Here is a 15,593-nt window from a genome sequence, read left to right on the forward strand (position 1 = left end):
TCAGGGTGGTGAGATTTAGCCCCTTGTTGGGCTCTGCACTCAGTGCAGTGTCTGCTTCACAGTCTCTCTCCTCCCTCCTACTCACTCTCTCTCAAATAAATAAATTTTTAAAAATCTCTCTCTCTTTTTTTTTTTTAAGATTTATTTGTTTATTTGACAGAGAGAGACAGCAGGAGAGGGAACACAAGTTGGGGGAGTGAGAGAGGAAGAAGCAGACTTTCCGCCAAGCAGGGAGCCCAATTCGGGGCTCGATCCCAGGACTATGGGATCATGACCTGAGCCAAAGGCAGACAGTGACTGAGCCACACAGGCACCCCTTTATAAATCTTTAGAAAAGAGAAAGCAAACCTCATTTATAGTGATGGGAAGGAGATGAGTGGTTCATGGTACCTAGGGTTTGAGAGAGGCTTGACTGAGAAGGAACACAAGGGATCTTTGAAGGGTGATGGAAATATTTTAAATCTTGATTGTCATGGCTATAAGTTTGTCAGAACTCACTGAAATATATGTATGTATGACAGATGCCCTTTATTGCTTATAAACTACACTTCAGTGGAATTGATTTTTGAACAATGCTATTGAGGCTTCCAAATGAGAGAGATCATATCTGTTTGAGTTGATCAGGAAAAGATTCTTGGGGGTAAGGAGTAAGGGAAAGTTCCTCAAAAGGGAGATTAAAGGGTCACCTGGGTGGCTTAGTCAGTTGGGCATCTCCTTTGGCACAGGTCATGATCTCAGGGTCCTGGGATCAAGCCCCACATCGGGCTCCCTGCTCAGTGGGGAGTCTTCATCCCCCCCTCCCTTTACCGCTCACCCCAGCTCATGCTTTCTCTCTCAAATAAATAAATAAATAAATAAATTTTTTAAGGGAGATTAAGATTTCACTATGTACAGATGAAAAACATTTCTAGTGTAGAAAATAGCAAGAACAAAAAGTATTCTCAGGGATAGGAAATATTTACTAGAGTTCAATAGTAAGCTTTTAATGTAATTATGAATCAGCTTGAGGTCAAGAATTAGAGTAAGCAGATTGGGTAGCCTCTAAAGGCCCTTTATGTGAAATCTTGGTTTCTTGATAATTAACCTATAGACACTGAAAAATATTAATAAATTTTTTTTCATTTTCAAACATATTCATTGAAGAAATTTAGAAAATATTTTAGAAGCTTAAATTAAAATTAAAATCACCCATAATTCATCAGCCAGTTGTTCTTATCTCATTGAGATTGGTCTATCTTCTTCTGTGCATATTCATATTGTGGACATTTTTCTATGTTAAACATATTTTTTAAGTGTACATTTTAAAAATTGAATTTGCCTATAAAGTGTATGGGAAAGGTAATTCAGAATTATTCATCGGGTGCCTGGGTGGCTCAGTGGGTTAAGCTGCTGCCTTCGGCTCAGGTCATGATCTCAGGGTCCTGGGATCGAATGCCGCATTGGGCTCGCTGCTCAGCAGGGAACCTGCTTCCCTCCCTCTCTCTCTCTGCCTGCCTCTCTGTCTACTGTGATCTCTTTCTGTCAAATAAATAAATTAAATATTTTTTTAAAAAAAAGAATTATTCATTAATCACTTTATTATTTACCTACTTTTTTTTTTTTTTAAAGCTCTCAGATGTAAAGGATGGAATAAATCAACCAGCACCTGCATTTGGATTTGGCAGTACAAATGCAGTAACATTTGGATCACCAGGTAAATGATAAAGTAATGTAACACTTCATTAATTTTAGAAATGTGGGATTTTAGAGGTTTTAGATCATAAAGTCTGAAGGTATGTTAAGTGGCTTTTAATTTTTTTTTATTTTTTAAATATTTTTATTTTTAATATTTTTAAATTTAGATTCATTTAATTAACATATAGTGTAGGGGCACCTGGGTGGCTCAGTGGGTTGTCTTGGCTTGGGTCATGATCCCAGGGTCCTGGGATCGAGCCCCACTTCGGACTCTGCTCGGCAGGGGGCCTGCTTCCCCATCTCTGTCTCTGCCTGCCTCTCTGCCTATCTCTCTGCCTACTTGTGATCTGTCAAGTGAATGAATAAAATCTTTAAACAAAAAGCAAACATATAGTGTATTATTAGTCTCAGAGGTAGAGTTCAGTGATTCATCAGTCTCATATAACATCCAATGCCCGTTGTATCATGTGCCCTCCTTAATTTCTATCACCCAATTACCCCATCCCCCAACACCCTCCCCTCCAGGAACCCTCAGTTGAATGTATAGATTGTTCTAGGTTGTGATCTCTCCAGTTTCATTCATGATTTTATTTATTCAGGTCCTTTCTCTTTTTTCTTTTTGGAAAATCTGGCCAGGGGGTTATCAATCTTACTAATTCTCTCAGAGAACCAGCTCATAGTTTCATTGATCTGGTGTACTATTCTTTTGGTTTCTATTTCATTGATTTCTGCTCTAATCTTTATTGATTCTCTTCTCCTGCTGGGTTTAGGCTTTACTTGCTGTTTTTTCTCCAGCTAGTTTAGGTGTAAGGTTAGGTTCTCTGTTTGGGACCTTTCTTGTTTCTTGAGAAAGGCCTATATTGCTGTATATTTTAGGACTGCCTTTGCTGCATCCCAAAGCTTTTGAACCATTGTGTTTTCCTTTTCATTTGTTTCCATGAATTTTTAAAATTCTTCTTTAGTTTCCTAGTTGACCCGTTCATTCTTTAATAGGATGTTCTTTAGCTTCCATGTATTTGAGTTCTTTCCAGCTTTCCTCTTGTGGTTGAGTTCCAGTTTCAAAGCACTGTGGTCTGAAAATATGCAGGGAATGATCCCAGTCTTTTGGTACCAGTTGAGACCTGATTTGTGACCTAGGATGTGATCTATTCTGGAGAATGTTCCATGTGCACTAGAGAAGAATGTGTATTCTCTTGCTTTGGGATGGAATGTTCTGAATATATCTGTAGTCCATCTAGTCTGGTGTGTCAATTAAAGCCCTTATTTCTTTATTAATCTTCTGCTTAGACTATCTGTCCAATGCAGTGAGGGGGTGTTAAAGTCCCCTACTATTATTTTATTATCAAGGTGTTTCTTTAATTTTGTTATTAGCTGGTAGGGGCATAAATAGTTACAATTTTTAGGTTTCTTGTTAGATAGACCCTTTAATTATGTTATAATGTTCTTCCTTATCTCTTATTTCAGTCTTTGGTTTAAAATATAATTTGTCTTTTGACGTCCTTTAGCATGATAAATGGCTTTCCACCCACTCCCTTTCAATCTGAAGGTGTCCTTGGGCTTAAATGAATCTCTTGCAGACAGCGTATGGATGTGTCTTGCTTTTTTTTTTTTTTTTTTTTTTTTTTTTTTTTTTTAAGATTTTATTTATTGGGGCACCTGGGTGGCTCAGTGGGTTAAAGCCTTTGCCTTCAGCTCAGGTCATGATCCCAGGGTCCCGGGATTGAGCCCCACATTGGGCTCTCTGCTCTCTCTCTCTCTCTCTGCCTGCCTCTCTGCCTACTTGTGATCTCTGTCAAATAAATAAATAAAATCTTTAAAAAAAAAAAACTTTCAAAGATTTTATTTATTTATTTGTCAGGGAGAGAGAGTATGCACAAGCCATGCAGAGTGGCAGGCAGAGACGGAGAGAAGCAGGCTCCCTGCTGAGCAAGGAGCCTGATGCGGGACTCTATCCCAGGTCGATGGGATCATGACCTGAGCCAAAAGCAGCGGCTTAACCAACTGAGCCACCCAAGCGTCCCGTGTCTTGCTTTTTTTTTTTTTTTTTTTTTTTTTTTTTTTTTTTTTTTTTTTTAAAGATTTTATTTATTTATTTGACAGAGAGAAATCACAAGTAGGTAGAGAGGCAGGCAGAGAGAGAGAGGAGGAAGCAGGCTCCCTGCCGAGCAGAGAGCCCGATGCGGGACTCGATCCCAGGACCCTGAGATCATGACCTGAGCCGAAGGCAGCGGCTTAACCACTGAGCCACCCAGGCGCCCCCGTGTCTTGCTTTTTTAACTAATCTAATAATATGTCCTTTGCAGCATTTAGCCCATTTACATTCAGAGTAACTATTGAAAGATGAATTTAGTGCCATTATATTCCCTATAAAGTCAGTTTCTGTATATTGTCTCTGCTCCTTTCTGGTCTTTTGTTACTTTTGGGCTTTCTCGTCACTTACAATATCCCCTTTAATATTTCTTACAGGGCTGGTTAAGTGATCACAAATTCTTCTAGTTTCTGTTTGTCCTGGAAGCTCTTTTCTGTCCTCTTCTGAATGATAGCCTTATTGGATAAAGTATTCTTCGCTGCATATTTTTCTCATTTAGCACCCTGAATATATCATGCCAATCCTTTCTGGCCTCGAGGTCTCTGTGGATGTATCTGCTGCCACTCAAATGTTTCTACCCTCCTAGGTTAAGGACCGCTTGTCCTGAGTTGCTTTCAGGATTTTCTCTTTGTCTCTGAAATTTGCAAGCTTCACTGTTATAAGTTGAAGTGTTGACTTATTTTTATTGATATTGAGAGGGATTCTCTGTGCCTCCTGGACTTGAATGCCTGTTTCCCTCTCCAGGTTAGGGAAGTTCTCAGCTATAATTTGTAAAGAAAGAAAAACTTATGTATATACAAAAATTAAATTAAATACAATGAAAGGATAGAATATAACCATAAAAATGAAAATTAAAAAATACTTGAAAGAGTTGATAAGGGTAGTGTAGGTTCACCCAAGGGATGCCTGAGTGGCTCAGTTGGTTAAGCCGCTGCCTTCGGGTTAGGTCATGATCCCAGAGTCCTGGGATCAAGTTCCACATTGGGCTCCTTGCTCCGTAGGGAGCCTGCTTCTCTCTCCGTCTCTGCCTGCCACTCTGCCTGCTTGTGTGCACTCACGCGCGCGCTCTCTCTCTCTCTCTCTCTCTGACAAATAAATACATAAATAAATAAAATCTTTTAAAAAAACAGGATGTATGACATCCTTGTCTTAAAAAAGAGTTGATAAAATAAGAAATTGCTTGAAAAGGAAAAAGAAAAAAAGTTAAAATGGAAAGACTGTAAGATGCCTGGGTGGCTCAGTTAAGTGTCTGCCTTTGGCTCTGGTCATGATCCCAGGGTCTTGGGATCAAGCCCCACATCAGGCTCCCTGCTCAGCAGAGCCTGCTTTTCTCTCACCCTCTGCCTTCCCCTCCCCCTGCTTGTGCTTTCTCTCTCTCTCTCAAATAAATAAAGCCTTAAAAAAAAAAAAAGTAAGACTGAGGAATCATTAAAAAATAACATGAATTCTATGTACTGTTTTTCCCTAGCGCTGAAGTTTTGTAGTTCTCTGTGATTGGTAAACTTGATCTTAGCTGAATATGTTGGTGATCTTCTGGGAAAGGGGCCTGTTGCACTGATTCTCAGGTGTCTTTGTCTCAGGGAGAATTGCACTGCCTTTGCCAGGGAGCCGCACTAAGTGTAAGCACTCCAGATTGCTCTTTGTAGCTTTTGTTCCCTGAAGGCTTTCCGTGCTGTGTTAGAGGATGAGAATGAAAATGGCAGCGTCCCAGTCTCTAACCCTAGAGCTAAAAGCTCATAACCTGCACTCCTCAGTATGGCCTCAGGGAAAAGCTGTCTTCCTGGTCTTCTTTAGCACTCTGTGCTCACCCAGCCTGTGACCAAGTGTTTCTATCTCAGGCATGCAACTCTGTTTCAAGTCTCCAAAGCCTGCAGACTCCTGCAGCTCATACCCATACCCCTCCTCCCCACGGGGAAAGAGGGGGGTGTCTCACCACAGTTCTGCCACTCGCTGGGTCCCTGCTCAGAGAACAGTTGCCCAGCCTGCCACAATTTGAGGTTTATGGCAACAAAGAGCAGAAAGCCCACTCCTGAGCTTGCCATTTGTAGCTGGCTTTGCCACTCTGATGCTTGAGAACTCTGCCACATTAAGGCACCCCAGGTCTTCCTTTGCGCTCTGGGGTCCTGAGATCACACTCTCCCCCATAGGATTCTGCCCTGCCTCACCACCTGAGCACCTTTCAGGCAGGCATTTCCCTCACTTGGATAGACAGACTTCTAAAAGTTCCCATTTTTGTGCTCCGCTGCTGTATCACTTTCTGGTAGCCAGCTTGCAAACCACCCCCCCCCCCACCGCCATTTATCTTCTGATACATCACCTTGGATTCACCTCTCTGCATCTCCTACCTTGCAGAAAGTGGTCACTTTTCTGTTTGTAGAATTGCAGCAATGTTTTTCTTAGCTCTCCAGTTGAGTTCACAGGTATTCAGAATGATTTTTTAGCTATCTAGCTGAATTCCACGAACCAGAGAAAACTAAGGTCTCCTACTTCTACACCATCTTCCTCCCTCTCTTTAAGTGATTTTTAAATCATCCTTGCAGATTCTACTGCCTTCTATAATGGAGCTTCAGAGAATTTGGCTCATTAATCATTTGTGAAATAGGGGTCAGACTGGGCACATTTTTTGAAAGACCCTGTGGCTCAGGCTTTCAGAGCATATTTTAGCAATGGTTTTTCAAAAGTTTTATCAGAGTACATAGTAGCTATGGTAGCAGCACATTGAGGACCTTCTTTTCACAGTGCATAACAGTATAATATTGTCTCAAGTGACAATATTGTATCACTTTTTTCTTTAATTTAAAAGAAAAATTGTTTTAAGTTAGTATACAGAGGTAAACAGTGGTTCTTAGAGACAAAAAGGCAAATTAGGACTGAGGAGTGTGAACTGTCATAAAAAGTATAAAAATAAAAATGGCAACTCCAGAAAAATTTTAGCCAAAAACTAGAGATGTTAATTATTAGAGTACAATTTCATCAGATTTGTCTTAGTTGAGAGCTGGAAGGGGCTTGAGAATCACTCCATTTATACAGGAGGAAACTGAGATGAAGTGACCACTCTATATTTGCTTAAAAGAATATAGCTAAGGAAAGAGTTACTTCTTTGATAATGGATGTGGCTGATTTATTTGAGGTTGAAACAAAGTGAAAGTCCACCTCCTGATCCCAGAGGTTTCTCAAAGCTGTACCCATGAGTGAGGATGATCAAATGAGGTCAGATATAGCAGAAAGATAGGACAACAGGGTTTAGTGGGTTTGTTCTAGCTTCTTCTTTTCACTTCTTCTTCTATCCAATAAGCTTCTCACATTCAAACATGGTAGAAATAAGAGAAAAAGGAGGGGTGGTTAATATGGTTACATTCTTTACTATAATAGGTTATTTTTTCCTTTTTCTGATTTTTGTAGGTTTTCCAGTGAATAACAGCAGCAGTGCTAATGCTCAGAATTTTAGTTTTAAACCAAGCTCTGCCCCTTCTGGAAGTCCTCCTATGTTCGGGAATACTCCAGCATTTGGAGCTGCACCCTCTGCCAGTTCTGCCATCACTACTTCTGTTCCAGCATTTGGATTTGGGAAACCTGCAATCACATCTGCTGCTTCATTTTCTTTTAAAAGTACTGCAGCCACTGGTTTTGGATCACCTGGATTTTCAGGATTTCCAACTTCCATGGCAGCAGGCTCTTTTGGAGCTCCAGGGGCCCCAGCCTTTGGAAGTGGTACTTCTGTGGCTGGTTTTGGTAGTCTAGGTTCACATTCCCACACTGCTTTTTCCAAGTCATCTAGCAACACCTTTGGAAACAGTAGCATATCTACCTCTCTCCCAGTCTCAAATGGCAGCACCACAACAGATAACAAATTATTCACACCCAAGGATCAACTCACAGCAGAAGAACTGGAGCAATTTCAATCCAAGAAATTTACTCTAGGAAAAATTCCCTTAAAGCCACCACCTACAGAACTTCTAAATATTTGAAAGGACAATTTTAAATACAGAAAAGAACAGCTCTTAAAATTGTTCTGAGTGGTTTGTATAAAATTGCTTTAAGTGATTTAAATATATACATAAATATGTATATATGTACATATATACTTAAAAGGAATATAAGCTTTCATTAATAACTTTAGGGGTCTTGAAATTCAATATTTTTTCTAAGTAAAGCATAAAAAGTACTCTGCAAGAGTTTTTTTTTAAAAATTCAATTATGAATGGAATCGAAAAAACTGTCAGTGTGCACTGAATAAAGTGCTTTTCTCATTCTATATCACTTTACTGTCTTAACATTTAAAGGTTTACCTTTAAATATATATATATATATATATATATATATATATATATATTTGTTTATTTTTTAGAAAGGAGATCATTTCTAAAGCCATGAGGGGAAAAAATGCTTAAATATTTAGCTTGCTTATCAAATAAACATCAGTAGCATGACTATCCTTCATGTTAAAGAAAATTCTCTTAGAGAAGTAATAGTTTTTAAACTTTTTTTAATTATTCAGACCAACAAGGCATTTTCCCTGCATAATTTTGTTCCCCTTCCAATTTTCACTCTCTTAAGGAATACCATTTGAGTTTTCTTGAACAGTTTTAGACTTATTTGTATCAGGGCCTAACTTCTGTATAATTCTGTTTATTCCTCACATTATCCCATCAACTTGGCAGGTTGTAAGAGGAATGGAAATTGTGGTCTCACGTGAATAAATAGAGTATGTGGTAGGGTCAGGATTCACAACCTCTGGTGAGCTTCTGTTAGAATTCTCAGACATGTTTTGATCTTCCTGTGCCCTCTCCCTGTGCCTGTATATCTGTGTAAGATATACAAGAGTGATGTCTTGTATATCTTACATATAGTTGATCCAAGCCAAAGACCTGTTATGAGTTGAGGCTTATGTGTCAGAGTTATGTTTTCCTCTCTCAAGCCTCCATAATGACATAGCTCGCACAACAGAACAGTTACCTGACATAGATCTGGGATTGAACTGATTTTTTAATGTGAAATTAGAACCTTACCTAATAAAACATATACCCCAAATGATTTTAGAGTTTATGCAAAGAACGCAGTCCTCAGAAGATCCAGATCCTATTGTTATTTCTTTCAAAGAACTGTATGATTCCCAGCTAACACTTCTGGAAGCCCAAAATTTGGGATCGAATCTGTAGCCAAGGGGTATATGTTTGAAACCATCCTTGGTGTGGAAAGAGTAAAAAGATCCCAAGTTCCTGCTTTGGTCTCAAGTTCTAAAGACTTTCCAGTGTTACTTCACTCTTAGGATTTTTCTATGTGATGGAATAAACCCTATGCTACCAGGCTTACTAGTCTCCTGTGGGTCCCAGTTGAACTTCCCAGTGTCCTAGAGGCTCTGAGGATGCAAAGGACGTAGTGTTTCTAAATTTGCCTGGCTACAAGCATTACATGAGGTATTTGCTAAATTGCATATCCAGAATAATATATCCACTAGGCTAGACCTGGAGATGTGTTTTTTACAAAGTGTTTCATGAGATTCTATAAGCAAGTTTGGGGAAAAGGAGCCGATCTAGCTGCATTTAGGCTTCTTAGTAATATGTGACTTGGGAGTTTCGTTTTAATTATTGAAGTCTATTTTATGTGCTTGCGCATGTGCACACAGACACACACACAGTGTGGTGAACTTAGATCCAAGGTGGTTAAGTAGTACAGTCATCAAAAAGCACAAGTGCATGCTTTGGGTTACCTAAAAGTCTGAGAAACTAAAGCGAAGGAGTTAATGAAGTAGAAACAAGCAGTATGCAAGCATACCAGTATCAGGAGTCCAAGAAGGCCTGAGCTCCTAGACCTAGCTAAGGGGCAGCAGGACTTCAGAAAATCAGAAACAGGTACCAATGAGGTGGTGGCCAGGTAGACTGAGTTTCAAGACCCTGGGAAGGGAGTGGATGGGGGAAAAAGCAACCACAAGAGTATGTGCCACCATCTGGATTTATTCATTGAGATCAGAACCAGTTCTGGCAGAGCTGGTCTAAACTGAAAGTATACCCCCAAATAAGCAAAAACCACTTCCCTTAGCAGCTGCTGCAACAGCTATTTACCTAGAATGGGAGCAAATGACAGAATTGCAAACAAGGTTTTATTACAAGTAAACTGATTTAGCTAACTTGGTTATCTCATCACAGATGAGAAAGGGAGGAGTATAAGAGCTGAGAGCCAATTAGAAGAGGAGAGAGAAAACAGCTGATATTAACCCTATTTAAAAAGCATAACATGAGTTAGCCACACGGTATTATTCGCAGGGATAAAATCTAGTGTCCAGCCACAGGAAATCCATTAACTGGTAGATTCATATATTGGAATATTGGACAATATTTCTAAATGACCTAAAAGAATAGAGAATAACTCGGAAGGGCTTTTATTCTGTAGTCAATGGGCAAAAGCCTGTTATAAAATCATACATACAAATGTGGCCCAATTTGGGAGGAAAGTCTATATTCATAGGGAAAGGAAAGCCTAAAAGTTAATAATAGATCAAATCTTTTACTGTAAAAAAAAAAAAAAAAAAACCCATATAGCATTAAATTTACCATCTTAATTATTTTTAAGTGTATAGTAGTGTTAAGTAGTGTGTACAACAGTCACATTGTTGTGTAACACATCTCTGGAACTAAATCTTGCTACACTGAAACTACTCCATTGTTTTCTTTTCTTTTCTTTTTTAAGATTGTATTTATTCATTTGACAGAGAGAAAGAGACAGAAAGCCTGTACAAGCAAGGGGAGTGAGAGAGGGAGAAGCAGGCTCCCAACTGATCAGGGAGTCTGATGCAGAGCTTGATCCCAGAACCCTAGGATCACGACCTGAGCTAAAAGCAGTCACTTAACTAAATGAGCCACCCAGGCACCCCTGAACCACATTTTCTTTACCCATTCATCTGTTGGTGGAATTTGGTTTGCTTGCACTTCTCGTCTACTGTAAATAATGCTGCAGTGAACATGGTGTACAAATATCTCATTGAGATCCTGCTTTGAGTTATTTTGGGTATATACCTAGAAGTAGGTTTACTGAGTCCATGGCAACTCTTAACGTTTAGTATGTTGAACCTATATGCCACTTCGCAGAGCAGCTGCATTATTTTACCTTCCCATCAACAGGGTTCCAATTTCTCTGTGTCCTCCCCAACACATATTTTCTTGTTTTCATAGTAGCCATCCTAATGGATGTGAGGTGATAGCTCATTGATTTGATTTGCATTTCTCTTACAGTTAGTGATGTTAAACAGCTTTTCAATTGCTTGTTGGCCATTTGTACATTTTCCTTGGTGAACAGTCTATTAAAGTCCTTTACCTATTTTTAATTTTTTTAAAAAGATTTAGGGTCACTTAGGTGGCTCAGTCAGTTAAGCATCTGCCTTTGGGCCTTTGGCTCAGGTCATGATCCCAGGCCCTGGGATGAGCCTCACATTGGGGCTCAGTGGAAACTCTGCTTGTCCCTCTTCCTCTGCCTCTCCCCAGCTTGTGTCTCTCTTACTCAGTCTTCTCAAATAAAAGTAAATAAAAATCTTATTTTAAAAAAATAGAAGATTGGGGGACACCTGGGCGGTTCAGTGGGTTAAAGCCTCTGCCTTCAGCTCAGGTCATGATCCCAGGGTCCTGGGATCGAGCCCAGCATTGGGCTCTCTGCTCAGCAGGGAGCCTGCTTCCTTCTCTGTCTGCCTGCTTCTCTGTGATCTCCATCTATCAAATAAATAAATAAATAAATCTTAAAAAAAAAAAAATAGAATATTGGGACGCCTGGGTGGCTCAGTGGGTTAAATAAAGCCTCTGCCTTCGGCTCAGGTCATGATCCCAGAGTCCTGGGATCGAGCCCTGCATCCGGCTTTCTGCTCAGTGGGGAGCCTGCTTCCCACTCTCTCTCTGCCTGCCTCTCTGCCTACTTGTGATCTCTGTCTGTCAAATAAATGAATAAAATCTTTATAAATAAATAAATAAATAAAGGATTATTTATTTCTTTGAGAGAGAGAGCGCAAGCACAAGCTGGGGGAGAGGGAGAGAGAATCCACAAGCAGACTTCCCACTGAGCATGAAGGCTGACACACTCTATCAGAGCGGGGCTCTATCCCAGGACCCTGAGATCATGACATGAGCCAAAACCAAGAGTCGACTGCTTAACTGACTGAGAAACCTAGGTGCCCTTTTGCCTAATTTTTAATCCTAATTTTAATTTTGCCTAATTGTTTTCTTATTGAGTCATAGAAATGCTCTGTGTAGTCTGGATATTAACTCCTTTATCAGATATCTGATTTGCAAATGCCTTACTGCCTCTTCATTCTGATTGTTTCCTTTGACATATAGAAGTTATTAGGTTTGAAAAAAAAAGTTACTAGGTTTGTTGTAGTCCCTTTGTCTATTTTTGTTTCTGTTGACTGTACTTTTGGTATCATATTCAAGAAATCATTGCCAACTCCAGTGTCTTGCTTTTTTCCTGTTGTCTTCTAGGAATTATATAGCTTTAGGTCTTAAATTTAGGTCTTTAACCCATTTTAATCTATGTATATGGTGTAAGGTAAAAGTCCAATTTTGTTGTTTTTTTTTTACATGTGGATATCCAGGTAACCCAATAGTATTTGTTGAAGAGACTGTCCTTTATCCATTTTCTAGTCTTGGCACCTTTGCCAAAAATTATTAGGGTATATATGCACAGGTTTGTTTCTGGGCTCTATTCTGTTCTGTTGGTCTATACATCTGCCTTTATATCAGTACCACACTATCTTAATTAATGTTTCATTGTATTTTGTTTTGAAATCAGGAATTTTGAGGCTGTCAATTTTGTTCGTCTTTTTCAAGATTGTTTTGGAGACTTGGGATATTTTAAGATTCTGTATAAATTTAGGACCTTTTCTTCTACTTCTGAAAAAAAAGAAAGGATTGGTGTTCAATATGGATTGTGCAGAATCTTTACATCATTTTGGATAGTATGCATATTTTGACAATATTAAGTCTCCCGATCCATAAGCACAGGATATCTCCATTCATTTGTGTTTTCTCTCTCTCTTTTTTTTTTTTTTAGCAATATTTTATAGTTTTCTTTTTTTAAAGATTTTATTTATTTATTTGACAGAGATCACAAGTAGGCAGAGAGGCAGGCAGAGAGAGAGAGCAAGGGAAGCAGGCTCCCTGCTGAGCAGAGAGTCCAATGTGGGGCTCGATCCCAGGATCTTGGGATCATGACCCAAGCCAAAGGCAGAGGCTTTAACCCACTGAGCCCCCAGGCACCCCTGCTTTATAGATTTCAGAATATAAGTCTTTCACCTCCTTGGTTATGTTTATTCCTAAATATTTTACCCATTTTGATGCTATACTAAATGGGGTTATCTTCTTTATTTCCTTTTTGGATTAATTACTGGTAGTGTATAAAATTTAACTGATTTTTGTATGTTGATTTTGTATCCTGCTACTTTGCTAAAATTATTAATTGTAGCAGTTTGTGTGTATTGAGTCTTTAAGGTTTAGTACGTATAAGATCATATAATCTGTGAATAGAGATAATTTTGTTTTTTTCCTTTTCAATTTAGATGCTTTTTAATTTCTTTCTCTTGCCTAATTGCTCTCTGGCTAAGAATTCTAGTAGTCTTTTGAATAGTAGTGGTCAAAGGAGGCATCTGCCTTATTTCTGATCTTAGAGGAAAAACTTTCAGCCTTTCAGAGTTGAGTATAATGTTAGCTGTGGGGTTTTCATTTATATATGTATTTAATGTTAAGGCAGTTTGCTTCTATTCCTAGTCTGTTGAGTGCTTTTTTAATGAAAGTGTTATATTTTGTCAAGTGTTTTTCTGCATCAACTGAGATAATCATGTGGACTTTGTCCTACATTTGTTAATGTGGTGTGTTATATTGATTTATTTTTTTTAATTGTTGAACCATCCTTGCATTCTAGGTGCAAATCCCATTTGATCATGATATATAATCCTTTTAGTGTGCTGTTTAGTTCAGCTTACTAGTATTTTGTTGAGAATTTTTACATTGTTACTCATTAGGAATATTTTTCTACAGTTTTATTCTCTTATGTCTTCATCTAGTTTTGGTATCAGAATAATACTGGCTTTACAGAATGAGTTTGGAAGTGTTTCTTCTTCAATTCTTGGGAAGATTGTGAGGAGGATAGGTGTTAATTCTTCAAATGTTTGGTATAATCTTTCAGTAAGTCATCTGGTCCTGGTTGGGAGATGTTTGATTACTACTTCAATTTCCTTACCAGTTATAGGTCTGTTCAGATTTTTTATTTCTTTATGCTTCTGCCTTAGTAGGTTGTACATTTCTGGGAATTTATATAATTCTTCTAGGTTATCCAATTTATTATTATAGAATTGTTCATAGTAGTCTCTTATAATCCTTTTAATTTCTGTGATATTAATTACAATATGCACTGTTTCCATTCTAGTTTTAGTTATTTCAATCTTCTGCCTCTTTTTGTTAGTCTAACTAGGGCATTGTCAATTTTGTCAATCTTTTCAAAAAACAGTGTCTTAGTCTGCTCAAGCTACCATAAAATGTCATAGACTGGGTGGCTTAAAAAAGGGTATTTATTTCTCACAGTTCTGGAGGCAGAAAGTCTGAGATCAGGCTGCCAGCATGGTTAGGTGCTGGTGAGAACCTTCTACTTGGCTTGCAGATAGCTGTCTTCTTGCTGTGTGGTCACACAGCCTTTTCTTGGTGCATGTGCATGAAGATAGAGATTGTTATATGGGCATTAATCCCAACATGAGGTTCTGACCCTCAAGATTTCATCTAAACCCAATTATCCCTCAAGGGCCACCACCAAATTCTATCACACTGCAGATTAGGGCTTTAATACATGATTTTTTATCTATTAAAAATATATTAAAATATAATAAAATATATATATATATAATTTTTTATATATTCAGTCCATAACACACCAACTCTTGATTTTGTTGATTTTTTTAAATTGCTTTTCTGTTCTTTTATTTCATTTACCTCTGCTCTAATCTTCATTATTTCTTTCCTTCAAAGTTGGGGTTTAGTTGTTCTTTTTTTGTCTCCTCAAGGTATAAAGTTAGATTATGGATTTGAGATCTCTTTTGATGTAAGCACTTACCACTGTAAAATTTCCTCTTAGTATTGCTTTTGTTGCATCCCATAAGCTTTGGTGTATTGTATTTGTTTTCTTTTGTCTCTAGATATTTTCTAAGTTCCTTTGTGATTTCTTCTTTAACCCATTGGTTAAGAGCGTGTTGTTTAATTTAATCCACATATTTGTGGATTTTCCTTCTTTTACTATTTTCTAGTTTTATTGCATTGTGGTCAGAGAAGATACTTTGTGTAATTTCAGTCTTCTTAAATTTGTTAAGACTTATTTTATGGGCACCTGGGTGGCTCAGTGGGTTAAAGCCTCTGCCCTCAGCTCAGGTCATGATCTCAGGGTCCTGGAATAGAGTCCTGCAATGGGCTCTCTGCTCAGCAGGGAGCCTGCTTCCCTCTCTCTCTCTCTCTCTCTCTCTGCCTGCTTCTCTGCCTACTTGTGATCTCTGTCCGTCAAATAAATAAATAAAATCTTTAAAAAAAAGATTTATTTTATGACCTAATCTGTGGTCTACCCTAGAGAATGTCCATGTGCACTTCAGAAAAATATGTATTATACTGTTGGGTTAAGTGTTCTATACATGTCTCTTAAGTTTAATTGGTCTATATATAGTGTTGTTCAATTCTTCTATTTTCTTCTGTCTGGTTATTCTAGCCATAAATGAAAGCAGAGTATTGAAGTCTCCTACAACTACTGTTATGCTGTCTATTTTCTCCCTTCAGCTCTGTCAGTGTTTACTTCCTATATCTGGGAGCCCTAATAT

General features: G+C 38.4%; 1 protein-coding gene across 5 annotated transcripts in view; it reads left to right on the plus strand.

Moving 5' to 3' along the window:
• NUP42 (nucleoporin 42) overlaps positions 1-15,593 on the plus strand; it is a 37,381-nt gene that overhangs the window by 13,673 nt on the left and 8,115 nt on the right. For 4 of the 5 annotated variants that reach the window (XM_059171350.1, XM_059171351.1, XM_059171349.1 and 1 more), the window contains 2 exons: positions 1,609-1,693; positions 7,166-7,770. In XM_059171350.1, coding sequence (XP_059027333.1) covers positions 1,609-1,693; positions 7,166-7,731 — 651 coding nt within the window. In that variant the 3' untranslated portion in view covers positions 7,732-7,770. Of the gene's footprint in view, positions 1-1,608; positions 1,694-7,165; positions 7,771-15,593 lie in introns of those variants that run through there. The other variant, XM_059171353.1, reaches the window with a different exon arrangement.

The sequence above is a fragment of the Mustela lutreola genome, chromosome 4 (assembly GCF_030435805.1).
Source record: "Mustela lutreola isolate mMusLut2 chromosome 4, mMusLut2.pri, whole genome shotgun sequence".
Taxonomy (NCBI): Eukaryota; Metazoa; Chordata; class Mammalia; order Carnivora; family Mustelidae; genus Mustela; species Mustela lutreola.